Below are 19,634 nucleotides of genomic sequence, written 5' to 3' on the forward strand. Positions count from 1 at the left end.
TCTTGTATTCTCTTTGTCTCCTCTCCATGTTCACTTTCCTCTTTCTATTGTGCACTCTCACACATTTTGGGTCAAGACTCAGAGCCTTCTCTTCACCCTCTTTGATCACCCTTTTTGGGCCTAAGAGGGAACATTAGGCCACCAAGAAATTGCCACCTTTTTTTGGCACTTGTCTAGCTCTTAGAATTATCCCAAAAAGAATCTAGCTCTTAAAATCATCCCAAAAGGAATTGATTCAAATACTACATATAACTTTCTCTGAATAGAAGTTCTTCTTCTATGACTAAAGTGCCCCATCCACATAAAGTCCTTTCTTCAAGTGTAAAAAAATTGTGCCTAAACTCAAGCAGGACAAGTAGTAAAAAATGGGGAGGCCTATAATGATCTCCTCTCTATTCATTCCCAAATTGTTTCGTATATAGCCTTGTACATATATCTTTCCAATGTTTCATATGTAGCCTTATACATTGTGTATATCTCTTTGATGTTCAATATAAGAGTAATGATTGTAGTAGCAAGACCCAAAACATGTTGTTTGTTTCTATATCTATACTGAATCTACTATAAGTTTTTTAAGGAAAATACATCAAGATTACCAGCACAGTAGACTGAAAACATGTTGTACACTTCTTTCTATATCCATGACAAGTCTTTAAGCAAAACTTGTCGATATTAAAAGCAACAGGGGCAAAGTGGTTGCCATTTATTTCAGAACATATTGATACTATCTTGTGCTTGATGTAAGATTTGGAAACAATATTCTTAGCTTCATACCCATTCCTTCCATTTGTCCAACCATTGATGGAAGGTCATAAGTGACCTATCACATGCCAACTTGAATAATGTATTTGGTTTCTAAAAGCTTCATCAGGTCCCTAATTGAGTGTCTAGAAAAGAAGCACCAAAGAATGGGCACAAAATAGGGAGGACTAAACCTAGAAGTAAAAAAGAGTGGGCTCAAATCACAAGTGGTTGATCAGATTACCACTATCAATCCTTTCAAACTTTTTCCCCAAAACCACTCAGAGGACAGAAAACATTGGAACGAGTGGTTGATCAGATTGCCACCATCAATTCTTTCAAACTTTTTCCCCAAAACCACTCAAGGGCAGAAAACATTGGAACTGAATTTCTGAGAAATTAACGAATGCTATAAGACTTAACATGCAGGTAGGGTGACAAACAAGCATACCGCAATTCTGTATGTTCGTGGTTTGAGCTCCTTCCGGACCTGTACCATTTTCTGTTCCTCCCTGTTTAGTCTCACAGTTACTTGATGTGGGTGTAGAAGCCCTGGAGTGTCAAACAACTTTGCTTTAGCTGGGAGAATACCACTAAGTCGCAATATACCCAGTGTGGTTCCTGGAACTGGAGCTTCGGTCAATTGAGTCAGTTTCGCCCCCTGCTCCACTTTTGACAATGCATTGATAAGAGAAGACTTGCCAGCATTTTGTGCTCCAACAACCCAGACTTCTCCCCGAGGTCCAGCAAGGTCTTTAATGCCTTGCAAGACCGCTTTTATTCCCCAATTCTTCAAGCAACTAACAAGAAATAATGCACTCAGATGAGGTGCCCCCCCTTCTTTGGCCCTTCTTCTGATCCAATGGTCAAGCCGAATAGGGGAGACCTGCTTAGGTAGCAGATCAATCTTGTTTGCTACAAGAACAAGACGTGGCACATTCCCCGACTTGTTGTCTTTCCAAGAAGCACCTTCTTTTTCCACAACTTCAGTGAGCAAAGATGCTGCTCGCCTTGGAAAAGAACCATCAAAGTCTGCAGAATCGACGACCATTACAACAACTGTGCGTGTAGCATATGTCTTTGTGAGTCGCTTGCCAACTGTGAGCTCAAAGTCAAAATCTGGCAACAAATTTTCCTTATCTTCATTATGGACTTTGCCATAGTTTCTGAGCTGGTGACATCGAGCACACACAAGTAATCTCTCCTGTTGATCATCCTTATCCTTTCTTTTCTTCTTCTCCTTTATTGTACCAAACTCAGGACTAGGTCCTCCTACCTGGTTCCAGCCACTATCACCACCACTGACTCTGCGACCATACTCAGGTCCAGCAGGACGAAAGCCATCCAAACTCTTCTGCCATTCTTTTTCATTAAGCGGTTCCTCTTCAGTCACTTGTACACCTCCACCTTCACGGGGTTCCAGCTGCACAATTGTCCAACTCCTCTTGGAATCTGTTTTCCGAGAAGGTTCCTTCTCATCTTCATCATAAGAGTCAACCTCATCAGTGTCTGTATCGGAAGCATCATCATCATCCTTGGACACCACGTCATCACCCTCCTCGGATGACAAGGCATCGACAGCACGGCTATCTGCTGATTCCTGCATGCCTTCTGCTTCCAGCTGCGGTTTTCCATGGACCGCCTCGTCTGCCATGGTGCGCGGAACGACAAAGAAGCCGGGGGCATCAGGGTTCTCAGCCTGCATACCGATGCCACAGCCAGGGCAAATGGAGAAGGATTTTGGAAGGGGGGGCTTGCTGGAGCCGGCGCTCCTGCGGGACTCCTGCAAGCCGACCACAGAGGCGGCGCAAATTTTCGCTCTGGCTGCCTTCTGGTTCCCTGCAGAGGAGGTCGAAAAGGATCCACAAGATGAGGAGGAGGAGCAGGGGAAAGGGGAGCATACCGACCAGTCCGGAGAAATGCGGCGAAGATAAAGGGAGGGGCAGGGGCAGCTCGAATACTGGAAGCATGGAAATATTTCAGGAGCCATGGCTACGGAGAGACGGGAGGACGACAGAGAGGCCGCCATCGCCAGTGGCTGCCGCAGTAAACGAGGTGGTGCTAGGCACCTCATCGATCATGGCTCGTGGTGGAGGAGGTAAGGGCATCCACCCATAAACCCAAAACCCATCACCAAACTGCACCTCATCGGGCTATGACTCATCGACCATAGCCCGAGGAGGAGGTAAGGGCATGCATGCACCATAAACACAAAACCCATCACAAATCACAAACTACAATTTTTACTTCTCGTGAGACTCGATGCTATTTGGGTAATATAAATCTCCCTCTTCTCGTCTCCATTCCTCCTCTCCATTAAGAGGATCTAGATGCTCCTCACCTAGCATCAAGAAGATAAATATAACAAACGATTGTGCAAATTGAGCTTTCTTATGATCATAAGAGTGTAGCTCGGGTATTCATCATTCAACCTAGCATTTCCATTTATCTTGGCAGTCTCCTTATGGCTAACGTGCATAATGCAAACTTTTACAGTATTAAATCTATGCCCAATGGCACACATCAAAGATGTGTTTTGTAGTTCAAGTAGTATTTGTGAGTACCATGGTCTAATCACACGATGAGATTTGCCCCATTTGCTAATGCCACAAAGCCACAATTATACTAGCGCAAAGTGCCTCAAACCACAAAAACTCCACACACATGCAAACAACCCTTGATGCATGTGGATACATTCTTTGATTCCTTTGTGTGTGTGTGTGTGCATGTGTGTACACATGCGTGTGGCATGAGCAAGTGTATGCATGTATGTGTACACATGTTACTGTGTTTCCGTAGCACAAAGGAGCGGGTAATGTTACTGTGTTTCCGCAGCACAAAGGAGCGGGAAATGGAAAAAAGGGAAATAGCAACCGTGTTGCCACAGCACAAAGGAGCGGGAAATGGAAAAAAGGGAAATAGCAAAAAAGACATAGGATAAAAGCAGAAAAAGGTGCCTTGACCGGTGGCCAATCCCTGAAAAATTCAAATGTTCGGCATGACCCTCAGAAAGCTTCAATGTCGGGCCAAGGCAACAAAAGAGAAAAAGGCGCACTATTAAAATATAGAAGCGCCCCCGAATCTGTGTAAAAGAGTGGCAGGCTCGCTCCTATGCAAAGTGTATGCATTAGTTGGGAATAGGATAAATTAAAATGGTGGGAAATGGGAAAAAGAGCCTAGGCTACGGCCGGCCATGTAAAAGAGGGAAAAGGGGATGACCGCCCAAAAAGGATTTAGGGTTTTGTATATAAAGTTGAAAAGTAAATGAGAAGCCCATTCTTTGGTATGTGGCAAAAAGAGTCTTCTTCTTCCTCTCTTCTTCTCTCCTTCTTGTTTATATGTGCTCTTGAGAGAGGGAGTGTGAGAGTGTGAGGGAGTGAGTGTGTGTGAGAGTGAGGGATTAAGAGGGTGAAGCTCTTCACCATCTCCTCTTCTCTTATTCTCCTCTCTTCTCTTCTCTTCTCTTGCGCGCGCGGCTATGGAGGATGGAGCTTGGAGATGGAGGAGGCTTGAGGATGCTTGAGCTAGCATCACGAATCGTGGAGCTACCGGAGTGCAAGAGAGAGGAGGGTACTTGATCGAGCATCAAGGTAAGCTCACTACACTTGTAGGATCGACGGTGCGTCGGCTAGGTGAGAGATAGCCATTAGAGCTCGCTTGGAACGCTTGAAACAATAAGCGGTCCGTGGGTCTTGGCGGTTGAGTAAAAGCTCCCACATTTTGATTCCGTTGCCCGGACAAATGGATTCAAGCTTGAGCACTTGCGCGCCTCATATCGAGCATCGAAGTAGGGTACTCATCCCCGAAACGGAGCTTGAGATAGGTAGGAAGTGGGGTATTTTTAATCTTCAAAACAAGTAAGTATTTTGGGATATTTTGGTTGGTTGATGATTGGAAAGTATGGAGGATCTATTTCAGTTTTTTACCTTCGATTTTCGTTGCATTTAGTGTAGGTTAGAGTTAGAAAATCGAACCAGAAAAGGGTAGGGTTTACTGTTTCAAAACAGGGCAAAACAGGGAAAAAATCGTGCAAAATGTGCAAAATACTCGCTAATGAGGTCTAAGATCGACAAGAGAGTGATTGGTGGCGTCAACGCCACATTTGGGAAGGCATATAAGATCCAGGAGGCCAAAAGAGAGCTCATTTGTGCCATTTCAGTGAGAGAGAGAGAGAGAGAGAGAGAGCTAGAGAGCCCCAGCCCGTGGATTCGATCGCATCAACAACGCACTCACCGACTCGTTCAGGTATATGAATCCCTTCCTCTATCCCCCTAGATAGGATCTGGAGGGTTGTGCTTGGTATGATTGCGTAAATCCCAAGAATCGATTGAAATCGACATCGCGTTGTTTCCGTCGTGCCGCGTTCGGCCCGTCCGAGCAGTTGCTTCTAGGCCGAGTCGCAGAATCAGCCCTCGGCCCTTTACCATTTGGCCACTTGGCCCGGAACCCTAGTCGGCCCTCAGACCCAACTAGGCCCTAGGACCGTTCAAGTCAAACCATCCGAGTCAACCCACTCAAACCGTCCAAGCCAGAACTTTTTGCCATGTGGCACACTCGGCCCTGTGCCATTCGGCCCCATCCGAGACCCAAATTTGGAACTCGGCCACACCCGGGATTCGGCCCTCGGCCACTGCCGTTCAGCCCGTCTGAATTATCCTGTCCGAACCTGCCATTTGGCCCGTCCGAATAAAAATCGTCCGAGTCAGATCTGGAGATTCGGCCCTTGACTCTGTGCCATGCGGCCCATCTGAATGACCCACTCGGACCCTGCAATTCGGACCAGTTGGTCGGAGTGTAACTTTTTGTCAAATCTGTCAGAAATTTGACCCGACCCGGCAAATACGCGTTAGCGCAACTTGTCGAAACTCTTCGGGCGCTCAGAACTTGATTCTGACACACGTGATAAGAGAAATTGTAGTACACAGCTGCTTAGCGGTTAGCAGTACAGTGAGGGACCCAAGGACTCGGATGTGAGCCGCTGAACCGTAAAACCTGATCGATACAAAGCGAACAAGGCAATGTACAAGGAAACCCTAAACCCTGACTAAACGGCGAGAAAATGGACCTGCAAGCCTATCAGGCCTAAAATGAGCGAGAGTGAGTAGGATGCTGGGGAATTGCTTGCGGCACTCACATTGCATTTCCGTACTTGAAGCACACTTAAGAAAGCTGAAAGCCTGATTGGGCACAAGTGCACGAGGAACAACACACTCACCGAGTGACCATAAATTGAGGTTTGTATTCAATAATCAAAGGAACTCGCTCAGATAAATCACTCAAGGAACCCACCAATAGGAGAGGACCCAAGACATAGACAAACACGCGAAGCGCAGGGCAGAACCAAGCAAGGAGCGCCAACGACGAGGATCCATCACGACTATTCAACCTAATCAACAGCACAGCGGGGTGGAAGAATTCGACCATGATGGAAGAAAGCTCAAACCATCGGTCTAATGAGGAGCTCGATTTGAGTGTATTCCCAGATGCTGTACAGCAGATGGTGAGTAGTTACGACACGCACGCCCAGTACGAGCACCGCGGCAGGACAGTAAATGCAATCATTGAAGACCTAGAGGAGGAGAGAAGGCTAGCCCTCAAGGCATTGTAGGGCATAGCTGATTATAATAGGGATCAACAGGCTAGGAGCCAAAGGCAAAGAATGGAGCTGCATGAGGTGCAGCGAGTGCTAAACTTGGCTGGGCTGAAACCGAACAGACCATGAGAGAGCGTTAGAGGGAGACCTGACATTGAGCGAGCTCCTCATGAAACGGCTGCTTGATAACACCGCAGTAGAGCAGAGTGCCACCGCACTAGCGACATCTCTGCTTGCAGGATTAGGGGCAAACCAGGGCTCAAAGAGCCAGGCCAAAATACCGATTGTTGCCAAGCAACTTGACAAGTACCAACCGCATGACGATCCATATAGCTTTGTTGAGCAGTTTGAGCAAGTCTGCGAAGCCAACGGCCTCAACGACCAAACTCAGCGTTCGCAAGCATTTGGGCTTTACTTAGGCGACAAGGGTAGGACGTGGTATACAAGCCTAGATCCCGTGGAACGAGCCAACTTCAATAATCTCAAGGATCTTTTTGTCAAGAGGTTCGTCGAGCCCGAATACTCTGATAAGCTGCTAGTACGCTTGATGAATGTCAAGCAGAAAGAAAAGGAGGACATCCGCGACTATGTGACCCATGTGAGAAGTCTCTTTAAGAGAATCCCTCTAGGCGAGCGACCGACTGACAAAGCAGTTTCAACTGTATTCATCAGTGGAATTAGAGACGAGGAGTTATCCAAGGCATTGGCAGGCAATTCAAGCTTGCAGCAGGACGTGGTGGCTAGAGTTTTTGAGGAAGCCATCAAAGTCGATGACCAGCTGAAAGAGCAGAGCTCTAGGAGCTCAAATCTAGAAGAGACCAACCCGCGAAGCTTAGAGAGAACGTCAGCCTCTAGTGAGCGGTCAAACCCATCATCCCAAGATAAGGGAAAGGTCACCGAAATAGACCAAGGCTTGGTTGAGGTCAAGATGGAATTAGCCAAGATACAAGACATGTTGAGACGACCAACGCGCTCGCACATCCAGTGCGTGTACTATGGCAGAAACCACTTGTCGGCCGAGTGTCAAGACCTTGCACTAACTGCGATAGGTTCGGTCACGATATCGCACATTGCAGACTACCACGAAGACTTCCATACTCTCAACCCTACGGCCAGCCTTATCTAGCTAACAGGCCACAGCCATTCTTCGGAAGGGGAGCCCCATTGGCTCTACCCGCGCCTAACGATATGAAACCATCTATCCCTAGAATGGACATAAATCCTACAGGCATCCCTAGACCGCCTGGTCCCTATGAGCGACGCTCCAGTAGACTACGTGGAGGAGCCGAATGAGGAAGAGACCTACATATACCCTTACGTCTCACATGACGATGAGGGCAACGCAATCCTCATGGATTATCGACCCGTGTTGGTGATGGCGTTAGGACAGGGACGAGGTAGAGGCTTAGGAGGGCAACCACAGGATCCAGTCACTTGTTGGACTTGCGGACACCCCGGTCATGTCTCATCGCGCTGCCCTAAAAAAGAGCAGCAAAACAGGGACAAGGCTGACCAAAGGTGCATAGAGTGCGGAATCACCCATCTTTTCATTGACTGCCCAAAGCGGAAGCCGTCCTCTAGCTCAGCTAATTTGCCATCCGTCCCATTGGGGCTGTTTGGTGTCGAAAACCCCAACGGGGAGGCCACACCTATTCCCTTACGAGTTATGACCTGAGCCCAAATGAAGCAGGTCAACATCTCTCTGCCAGGACCTAGCAATCTTGACGCAACCTCAATAGGAAAGAAAAGCCGTAGGCGGAAAAAGAAGAGATCGAAAGCTAAGGTCGCATTAAAGGCCGAGAGTGCTACGACTTTACCTACTGGGAAGAAAGTCTTAGACACGGGGGCAGAGACTTCAGTCCCTAAGACATCCGAAAAGGGAAGCACTAAGATGGGGGAATACCCGCATCCAAAGCGACAATTAGAGGCCATAGAAAAGGTGAAGGAATGGGTGAGGGAGGCTCAACAACATCTCAAAGATGCTGAACCCATCATAGAGGACGAGATCGATGATCTCTCCAGCATAAGTGCGCCAATGTCACAGCCTCAACCTAAGTCGGCCGAAGCTACTGTGCCACAAGCAATGCCGCTGAGACCAAGCCTAGACGCAACAGAGCCGCAGATCAGCCGTGGCCATTGGCCCGGACAGTCTAGTCTAAAAGAAGAACGAATATCTAACGACCTATTGACCATGCTAGTGACCACGCATGTAAAACTTTAGCCTGGGGGATCTGCTTAAGAAGCACCTTGCCCTATGGCAAGACCTTAAGCAGTGGGTTGAGGGATCTCAAGAGTAGGTCACGACAAACCCTCGAGACCAGGATGCAGAAACACAATTGCCAAGCATGACGCTGCACTCCGTGCCTAAAACTTTGCACATCAACGCCTTTTGGGAAGGCTCTAAGATGCGCGCAGTCCTGCCGGTCCTAGCCCTGGGTGACACAACAAGGAAGGGAATCGTAGACACAGGAGCTGGGGTTAGTGTGCTTAGCCACGCAGTGCTGCAGACTTGGGGAAACCCGCCTGTTGAAGCTACTCGGTTTAATGTCACGCTAGCAAACGGTATGAGAGTGAAGCCATTCGGGGTCCTGAAGAATTGGCCAGTGAAGATCGCAAGTGTCCAGTCCTTTGTTGACTTTATAGTCATGAAGGGAGTGGACTACGATGTCCTATTAGGCCAACCCTGGATGCGCAATGCTAGAGTCATCGAAGATTGGGGTAACGGCTTGATCTTCCTTGGCAATAGAACTGACGCTGTAAGAGTAGAGATGGACACTTGGAAGACCTCACCAGTCGACCTAGACGCCATCTCTGCTATGCTCAAAGGGAACACTCAGGTCGGGGAGCCCTATGGATCCTTGACCAAGTATATCCCATGCCCAGAGGATGAGCGGGATTGGATGCACGTTCTCGCTGCAATTGACCTGCCATTCTCAGACCATGAGGCGTATGAGCAGGCCATCAAAACGATCAGCAAGACAAACGAAGCACTCTCTACATGAGTCTACATGATGGCAGCAAGCCTCTATGGAAGGCCTAAGCATGTTACCTTCTAAGTGCCATCCAACAAAAGAAAACTCCAGGGGGTACTGGAATACCTAACGGACTAGCTAGCTGGCAACCCAGTTGCCAACTTCAAACCACTCCAGGACCTCTTAGAGGATTCCAAGTGGCAAATGGACCAGGGTGTACGAGCTGAACCTCATGTATAACTGGGCCCTAGTTCCTGACCAACGACACGGGGCATACCAAGCCCTAAGAGACGATGAGCAGTTGAATGACAAAGATTCCTGCGACGAATATGAAGACTACCAATCCTTTAGTGATGAGAGTGAGGGTGAAGTGGATACCATAGAGTATGACACTGAAGGACGAGAAATTGAGCAGGTACGAGCAGACGCCAAGCCACAGAAAAGGTAGGCCCTTAGACTGGAGCAAGGAGTCATGCGTATGAAATGTGATCATGCGTGATTGGAATGTATAGGGGCCATAGACCTTGAGCAAGCAGGCCTAGCCCAATCAGGAATAACATCAATACTTAGAACCGAATCGCCATCCAAATTGCAGTCACCAGGGGAGACCACCTCTTCTAGCGAAGATGGAGGGTTTGACTCTGAATCGGAAGTTACTTTGGATAGCGACCCAGAGATCCCTAGGCTGCCCATGACAAGACGCACCAAGGGGGACTTACCCGTCCACATGAGGCGCAGACGGTCAAGGCAGGATGGGGCAAAGCACCCCAAGGATGCACAATCAGAAGAACAACGAAAGCCGCAGGACCTCCCTAAACACTTCACTAAATTCAAAAAAGGGGATAGGGTAGTGGTTCTGCTAGGTGCCAAGCGTCAAGGGCAGACAAGCAAACCAATTGAAGAACCAGTCAAGGTCAAGGAGGTAAACCTAGCCCTGGAAGGGGAGATACCCCGACCAGTGTTCATTGCCGATGACTTGACGGGTGAAGAAGAGTTGAGTCTTGTAGCTCTCTTGTGGGAGTACATAGACTTATTTGCCTGGTCCTTAGAAGAGCTACGGGGGGTAGATCCGAGTGTTGTGACTCACAACATACCCATGACGTTGGATGCAACACCGGTCAAGCAGCGACCGTACCCCATGAATCTAAAACACGCTCATGCTGTCAAAGAGGAAATTGACAAGCTGATGAGAGCTGGATTCATTTACGAAATTGAGCATACAGACTGGGTATCACCCATAGTCATTGTGATGAAGAAGAACGGCAAAATTTGAGTGTGCGTCAATTACAAGAAGGTGAACGCTGCTACAAAGAAGACAACTATCCCTTGCCGTACACTGAGCATATGCTTGAGAGGGTGGTAGGCAAGGAAGCCTACAGTTTTCTGGATGGCTTCTCAGGGTACAACCAGGTGCAAGTGCATCCTACAGACAGGCACAAGACCGGCTTTGCCACTGAGTGGGGCGTCTTTGCATACATAGTCATGCCCTTCGGGTTGACCAATGCCCCCGCCACTTTTCAACACCTCATGTGCACCATCTTTAAAGACATGCTTCGCAAGGAGTTAGAGGTCTTTGTCAACGATCTGTGTGTCCATTTGACTTGGATCGAACACTTAGACAAACTCCGCACAGTCTTTGAACGATGCCACTTATATCGTCTCTCCTTGAACCCCTTGAAGTGTCAGTTTTGGGTGAAGCACGGATGCATCTTAGGACACGTGCTGTTGAAGAACGGCATTGCCACTGACTTCTCGAAGGTCAGGGTTATCGTTGACCTTCCACCCCCACTTAATTACAAGGGAGTTCAATGCTTCTTAGGTCACACAGGATACTATCAGCGGTTTGTGCTAAACTACGCGCTGATCGCCAAGCCATTGTACAAGCTGTTGATTGTCTTCGAGTGGACTGAGGCATGCCAACAGGCATACGAAGAATTGAAAAAGGCTCTGATGACAGCACCGATTCTACGAGCCCCAGATTGGACCATTACCTTCCACGTACACATCGATGCTTCTAAGTTTGCCATGGGGGCAGTGTTGTGCCAACCTGGTGAGCATAACCTAGACTACCCAGTGAGCTTTGCTAGCAGACAACTCACTGAGATGGAGATGAATTATTCGACAACAGAAAGGGAGGGATTAGCCATGGTGTTCGCCGTGAAGAAGTTCCGACATTACCTATTGGCCACCCCTTTCATCTTCTTTGTGGACCATCAAGCCCTGCTCTATTTAGTGAACAAACCTTGTGCTACAGGACGCATAGCTCGATGGCTTCTCCTGCTCCTAGAGTTCGATTTCTCCGTAGTGTTACGGAAGGGAAAACAACATTACATGGTTGATCACATGTCCCATATACCCCCCACAAGAGAAGCTGCTGGATAGGGCATCATTAACGAGTTACCTGACGCCCAGTTATTCCACCTGTCCAGCGAGAGAGATCTATTTAAGGCTGATCTGACACCATACTGGGCAGACGACATAGTCCAAGTGCTTGAGCACGGACTACCTGAGCGACCAATAGAAAAGGCATGACTTAGGCGCTTGATCCTGAAGATCCAGCCCTACTAGCTGATTGCAGGCCAACTTTATAGGCTGGGGCAAGACGGATTGCTGCGTAGGTGCATATGTGAGCATGAGATGCACGATGTGCTCTCAGAGGCGCACAACGGCATTGCAGGAGGACACTTTAGCGGAGACACGATAGCACGGAAGGTGCTGCAGTCCCAACTATGGTGGCCCACACTTTTCCGCGATGCTAAGCGATTCGTCAAGCATTGTGACGAGTGTCAACGGACAAAAGTCCCGATTTGCAAGGATCAAATGGAGTTAACCCTAGTTATTTCTCACCAACCCTTCGAAAAATGGGGAATTGACTTCATAGGACCTATCAACCCCGCCGCACAGTACTCACAAGCCAAGTACATCGTGGTGGCCATACGGATTACCTCACGAAATGGGCAGAGGCGAGAGCCACACGAAAAAACGACGCTAGGATGACTACCAAGTTCTTATGGGAGCAAGTGATCTCGTGCTTCGGCTGCCCCATCGAACTGGTTAGCGACCAAGGCACACACTTCATCAACGAAGTCATAGCACATCTCCTATCCACCTTCCTTATCATCCATCGCAAATCCTCACCATACTACCCTTAGGCTAATGGCTAGGAAGAATCAACTAACAAAATTCTTATCAATGTCCTAACTAAAGTAGTCTCAGCCTCACGAAGCGACTAGGACAACAAGTTGATGCAGCCTTGTGGGCCTATCGCACAGCTTATAAAATGGCCATTGGCCAAACCCCCTTTAGGCTGACCTATGGGACTGAAGCAATTCTACCATTAGAATTCTTCATCCCTAGCCCGAGGATAGCACTCCAAGAACGATGGGAAGGGAAGGAAGCATGGACGCAATGCTTGGTCGAGCTGGAATGCCTATCAGAGACTCGTCTTCTAGCCACCCATGCGCTTATCTGTGAGAAAGCCCGACGCAAGAGCTGGTTTGACAAGCATGTCAAGCAGCGCGAGTTTGAGTAGGGTGACTTAGTGCTCCTCTACTCAGTTAAAGGGCATAAGCAAAAGATGAAATTCAGAGGTCTCAGACCCTTCAAGGTTCGGGCAATCAGCCGAACCGGTAATGTCGAGCTTGAGACCCTGGACGGTGAAGGAATAGGCTTTTTTAATGGCAGCCGCATAAAGAATACTATCCTCCTTCCCATCCATTACATGAGCCACCCATGTTAGAATCCCCAATAAATGTCTGCATGGCTACTATAACCGACCTTACAGATCAGGACGAAGAAGCAGTGGCACCGGCGTATCTACGAGTCACAGTCACAGCAGGAGCGACCTATTCTTTCGATGCCTTGATTGATGAAGGTGCCGACTACAACATCTTGATGCATGACCATTGGACACGCATTGGTAAACCGAAACTACATCCCACTAATGCCAAACTCACCCCGTTTGGGGGTACCGCTTATTCACTCCTAGGGACGTGCAAGGTAGTCGTTTCCATCGAGTCTGAAAGTTTACCAGCTTTCTTCCATGTGTTGCCTCACACTAAGGGAGTCGGTAATGTGTCACTATTGGGTTGCACTTTCAAGAAGCAAACGAACTGTAATGTGGATTACAACCTAAACCGCATTCATCTTGCTATCGGCAATGTGCGTATAGTGACGACTTTCAGTAAGGGCTGTCATGATTCCTCAACCATTACGAAGCCACCGGTAGAAACCCCTATGACCACACTCCAGCCCAAGTCTAAACAGAAGAAAACTATGGCCTCGTGCCAGGCTCTCGACCCCAAACCCAAACCCACCAAGAGTGCTCACACGGCCAAGGAGCCCAAGCTTATATGGGTGCCAAAAGGCAAAAACGACATCTGGGTAGACCACCCAAACGTGATCCTAAACGCCAAAATCATCAGCTGCTGTCACGGCCTAAGAAGCAACCTAGGCGCTATCGACGTAGATACACAACCACGCCGCAATGGATCCCCAAAGATCTCTTGCAAGGACAAGGATACTACGAGGGCAACCCCTGGATTTGGGTGCCAAAAAATGGCTAGCTAAAAAGCTCATCTACAAGCAATCTCACCCCAGAGAGGGAGGCTTGCACACGTGGTGCCTAGAACATAGTTAGCAAACCACCGCCAGTTGTGGCTAGTAAGCCCCAACTTATCTATCGACCAAAGCGAACGCCACAAGCCTTGAACTTGCCTAATCCAGAGAACTTAAAAACCCCTATGATGGCTCACTCAGAACCCAGCACAACTCCCATGCCCCCAGAGCTTCCTACAGCACCTCAAAGTGCTTCGAAGTGTAAAGCCCAACCTGTAACACCAATGATGGAGTCACAACTATCCAGTCCAGTTGCACCATCCCCACCATCAGGTCTTAAACCTTCCTACACGATACGACCTTTCCTCTCCTTGGCTAAGGACCTTGTCGCGACTTCTGGGGATGACTTAATAACCTGCATTAAGATGTTGGATGAAACTTTCACTACATTCGCTAGAAGTTATGAGAGGCTAGACCTAGGCCTTCTAGACAAAACACTTGCTTCGGATGTTCTTGCATTACCATGCACTTGGGAAGAATACGAACTTATGACCACTAAATTCCCCAAAATTGCTGCCGAACTAATAGCAAACGACGAAATCTCAAAGGAGCAAGCTGCCCTCAGAAGACTAATCACTTCATATCGTAAGCCTCCTCGTTCTGTTCCTAAACACGAGTTGCAAGAGCTCACGCAGATGGCAAGCTCGCCTTCCACGTTCTTGCAGCAGTGGTTTGCTTTGAGAATCCAATGGGAGAAAAAAGGTTGCCGGATAATGACCAATGCTGAGCAGCGCAGGGCAGTTAAAACCATCGAATATGACCCTAATTATGTGGCACCTATCTCGTTTAGGGTTTTGGCCATCACCCGCAATCAGCATTTGGATGACCATGTGCTCACTCACCCCTACATTGACCAATTCCTCACGGAAGAGGAATTACATGTTGCCAGCCGCCTTAATACTGGCAATCTCTTTCATGATGTCTTGACCTACATCTCCCAAGTCTCGATCCAACCATCTACTCTTGATTGTCATGCTCAATTGGAATACAATCCAAAATTCTACACGTGGCTTCTTCACACGTAAACTCCTACCCCAACAGGCCCAAAGCCCTTCACCTTTTAACCCCCAATCCTAGGAAGGATTCTTTTCTAAGCTGGAAGAGGAGGGGGTATGTGGGTATGTGATGAAGATGAAAAGAATTAGATAGGAAATGAATAAAAAGGGGGTACATTAAAGTAAAGGTAGTGGAAAGCCTAAGCATAGAGTATGGAAAAAATAGCTTCCTAAAAAATTCATTCAAGAGTTTTTATTCTCACATAAATAGCAAGTGATATGTGGAAAATGCTAACGAAAGTTATGAATTATGGCAGGAGTAGAAAATGTCGCATCAAGATCGTGCCCATCGACTCCCATTCATAGACAAGGAAAGGGAGCAGTATCGCATCAATCTAGAGAACCGCACCTTCGGCCAACTCAAGTTCCAAACCATCCACAACATCGAAGCTGTGGTGGCTAAGGAGGAAGCAGCCACGAGGGTAGTGGAACAGGGCAACCTTACAAAGTATATTGAAAAATTCTGGTAGGAGCCAGATCACTTAAAATGCATAGAATTCCTCAGAATATACAACCCGGACTAAGGTGGCATTGTAACAGTGGGTCGAGGAGAGGGTGCAAAGCAGGTGCAAGTCCGGTTGGATCCAGCCTTGGTGGAAAAGGCTCTCGGATTGGTACCAAAGATAGAAAGGAGACAAAAAAGGGATGTTTATGCCTTGCCGAAAACAAAGAAGGAAGAGGAGCTCACGAACGATGGCATAAGCATTCGGGACATCCTTGACACAGAAGCCAGGTTGCAGGCCAAGTTGGTGCACGTGATCTTCTCCAGCCAATGTTACAATTCCTTAATGCATCAAATTAGCGTGCCAGTGCTGGAGAACGTAGCAGCTCACACCCTGGACGAGGTAGATTGGAATGGCTACGTGAGGAAAATGATTGATCAAGCGGCCAAAGCGCTAGCCCTGGGAAGTGCACCAACAGGAGGAGAGTCCCTGGCTTCTAAGGTAACAGAAAGGAAGAAAGCCTCCTCTAAGGCCTCTTTCATCGGATACGAAGGAGTCTTGACTGCACTCATTCAGGAGGCAGAAAAGGCAGCACATGAGCCAGAGGAGGGAGAAGGAGAAAGGCCGGAGAGGTCGCCCCCTCGTCAGGACAAAGACAGGTCCACCGACAGAACGGAAACATAAGAAGAAGGGGAGGGACAAACTAGTAAGAAGACAATCAGGACAACAAAGAAGAAGGCGGCACAGAGGAAGAAGAAGAATGATGAAGGCAGGAAGAAGAAAAAGGAAGACTTGGAAAGGGCGAAGAAGGAATCCCTGAGAGAAGCAAAGGAGAGAGAGAGAACAAAGAGACAGCAGGAAGAGAGGGAAAAAAGGAGTTACAGAAAGCAAAGGAGGAGTCAAAACAAGAAGCTGAAGTGGAGAAAAGGAGGGAAAAAGAACAGAAAGGGAAAAAGAAGGAGGAGCAGAAGAAAAGGGAGGAGGAAAGGAAGAGAAAAGCGGAGGAGGAAGAGGAGGAGTTACGAAGAAAGGAGGAAGAGGACCTGGCGGAGGCCACCCGTCGGTCCATTGAACAACAGTGCCGAGCAGACGAACTAAGGAACCTGAGTCCGTGCAGAGAAGAAGGGCTGGGGTCCAGCACATAGGTGCCAAAGTTCGTGCCACCTCCAGTTCCCGAAGGCAAAGGTAAGGCCCCGCTCCATCCGATCCCTACCCTCCTGGTGCCTTCCGCGGAACTCACCACCATCACCCCCAGCATCCCCACTAGCGCAGATGTGTCAAACTTCGTGGTGCGGATGCAGTATTTTATTAACAAGAAAATGGGCCAGGGGCAGAGCAGGGAGACTATGGCCACAGGACAGAAGAGGCTAGCCACGGATGCAGAGTCTAGGCAAGAGCCCAAAAAGCAAAAAGTCGAAGCCTCAACCTCGCCCATTCACACAACGATGACACCACCGGCTAATTACGACGAATACGTCACCGAGCTGCTCTCCCAATTGGAGAGAGCGAAGGAGGAACGCAAGATAGCTGTGGCCAAGTTGGCAGCCGAGAAGGAAATCGTGGCCGCCTTCCAACTGGACAAGACAAGAATGATAGCCTTGCAGCAGCGCGAGATTGTAGACCTGAAATAAGAACTGAAGGCTAGGGATGAGATGGAGGAACATTGGAGGCAGCTGCTCGAAAACCAGACTCAGGAATTAGTAAACATGCAAAGAGAGCACAAGCTCTTAGTAGTGTAGTACCAGGAGCTTGCTGTGCAATTTGCTTAGATTGATGCACTCGTGAAGGAGTTGAATGCCAGGGATGAAGAAAGAAAACGAGGCATGGAGGAGTAGTAGGAGGAACTCAAGCGCCTGACAGATCAACTGACCTCTAAAAGAGGAGAACAAGAGAGGCTAGTCAGGGAACTAGAGTATTATGAGCAGAAAATCATGATGCTGACCTTAAGACAGGGAGAGGGCTTGGAAGTAATGAGCAAAAGGGCAGAGGAGTGGGTTGTGCACAACGAGAAGAGGGTGAAGACACTGGCGCGCCGCCTTGCTCTAACAGAAAAGGAAAAAATCATCGCGAAGAGCAAGGCGGAGGCAGCCCAAGTGGCCTTCAGCACTCAACAGAAGGCCTTTCTTGACACTATCCTAGATGCCACGCACGCAGCGCAAGGAGAGCCACTGGAGACAATGCAAAGGAAGCTCGGCATGGCAAGAAGAGCCCTACATGCTGGACTATAGATGCTACCATTGCCGACGGAGGTTAGGCTGAGTTTGGATGAACAGTGAAAATACCTAATGCTACCCGGCCTAACTCCCCAGGAGATAGATGCCCTCGGGTTCGAGGAAGAAGCAACACACGCAGAACGGCAGGGGGAAGAAGTAGAGCTAGAAATCGATGTGAATCGATTCAAGAAAGACGTAGTTCCACAACCCCCCTCGCCACAACCCCAAGACCCGCCACAAGAAGACCCAGCAGAAAGAAAAGCCATCTCTAAAGAAAGATGCAAAAAGCTAGTGGAGGAGGCCAGATAGAAACTGAGAGCCAATCCAACCGTGCTACTGTCCGCGCCTCTCCCTCTGTGCCCAGATGATCTTCCCGCAGGATTCCACACAGAACTGGTGGTGTGGGAGGTACAGGAACTAGGAAAGGATTCATTCTCCTTCAGTTTCCTCCTACCCAACAGTCTGCAGAGGGTCCTGCCTCTCAAAGTGATGGATGAGGTGATTGCGGTCGGTGGTCGGTTGGGGAAGAAATGGCTCGAAGAGCGGGAGAAGACCCCAACCTCTTGGGGCATCGAAGCGGCCGACTACTGGCAAGATAAGGTTTTTGAAATCCCCCATACTGTACAAAACTATAAGAGCCAACCCTTGTGGAGTAGGCGAGTATGCGACATAAGCATGCTCGCCTGGATGGCTTTTTGTAATACCTTGCCATTCAAGCGGAACGACCCTACATACATGGCATACCCTCGAAGGGTAGGGGTAGATTTTGATGCCACCCTCCACGGGCAGTATGACTTTCCTGTTATTTATAACTCCACTGCAGTATCCTTTGAGAACACCCTTCTTTTTACTGCAGAAAGCCTAGACAAGTCTATGATGCGCTTCCTTGCGGACTTTTCCTCATGTCCTGACCTCGCTTTTATAACCACTTGTAATTATCTTAGGTTACTTAGGCTAGTTCTTAAACAGGATCCGGCTCCACAAGAGCGCGGCCTGCCTCCCCTATTATTTGACCCTAACGCTATAGATAACTGCACCATGGCTCGTCTCATGATGAGGGCTAGTCTCCTTCCCTCTTTTGGCCTAGCCCTCTTAGAAGACATGAACGATAGTCAATTCACTAGATGCAATCACCCCTTCCTCTCGACCACCTCCCTTCATGTACGCATGAATCTAAAAGATTACATGCAAAGTTGCCAATTTTTGAGCTAGTCTCTCCGACCCCCTTCTCCTCCTCATTCCGATCAAGACAATTAGGCCTATGTATCATTTCAAAAAAAAAAAAAGAAAAGAAAAGAAAAGAAAAGAAAGAAAGCACCACAGTCATGGCACCTAGGGTTCTCCCTAGCCCCCTCCCCCACTTCACGCTTAGGGCACATCAAGGGCAAGACTTTCAGACCTGTCACCCTAAGACTCGCACCGCACCTCCAACGAAGCACGAACTGGGTCCTCAAGTATGGGACGTCACCAAGGGCTTGCCCAAGGTTAGACCCATCTCCCAGTTCCACTGCTACGAGCACCACACCCTACACGGCAAGTAGACACACCCCTTAGGGAGTGCATAACTTTTCTTGCAGGTTACGTTCGACTCTCAAGAAATGGCTACCCGCGAAAGAGGATCACCACGGCACCCTTTAATGACCCAAACGTGCCGGCATCCAGCCATCCGCCTGCTAATGGCTACCATGATCAAACTAGGTCAAGGTAGAACTGCCATTGGCATAGATCTTGGAACTGCATTGTCCAAAGATCCATGCCCAATGCCTCAAGATCCACGGATCGCTTATTGATTCCACAAGCCTGAAGACCTTCAACTCAAAACTGAAGATCTTCAACTCAAAGACAAGGATCTTCAATCGAAGCCACGGGTTTTCAAGACAAATAGCGTTCGAGGGGTTTCTCCAGAATAAATCCCTCCAATACCATCATCCTAAGGGATTGCTTATTGCTTCAAGCGTTTCTCATACTCAAAAGACGACCGGCTACATAACCAGTGCCAC

The 19,634-nt window shown here is 48.3% G+C and overlaps 1 protein-coding gene across 2 annotated transcripts in view; it reads right to left on the bottom strand.

Moving 5' to 3' along the window:
• Positions 1–2,956, bottom strand: part of LOC148021909 (GTP-binding protein BRASSINAZOLE INSENSITIVE PALE GREEN 2, chloroplastic-like) — a 35,855-nt gene extending 32,899 nt beyond the window's left edge. The window contains exon 1 of one of the 2 annotated variants that reach the window (XR_015694417.1): positions 1,193–2,956. Coding sequence is in view for 1 of the 2 variants with exons in the window: in XM_087697427.1 (XP_087553553.1) it covers positions 1,193–2,815 (1,623 nt within the window). In the remaining variant the exon portion in view is untranslated. The remainder of the gene's footprint in view (positions 1–1,192) is intronic. The other variant, XM_087697427.1, reaches the window with a different exon arrangement.
• Between the last annotated feature and the right edge of the window lie 16,678 nt (positions 2,957–19,634).

The sequence above is a fragment of the Lygodium microphyllum genome, chromosome 17, assembly GCF_053477565.2.
Source record: "Lygodium microphyllum isolate KBCC chromosome 17, Lygodium_microphyllum_v1.1.10, whole genome shotgun sequence".
Lineage (NCBI taxonomy): Eukaryota > Viridiplantae > Streptophyta > Polypodiopsida > Schizaeales > Lygodiaceae > Lygodium > Lygodium microphyllum.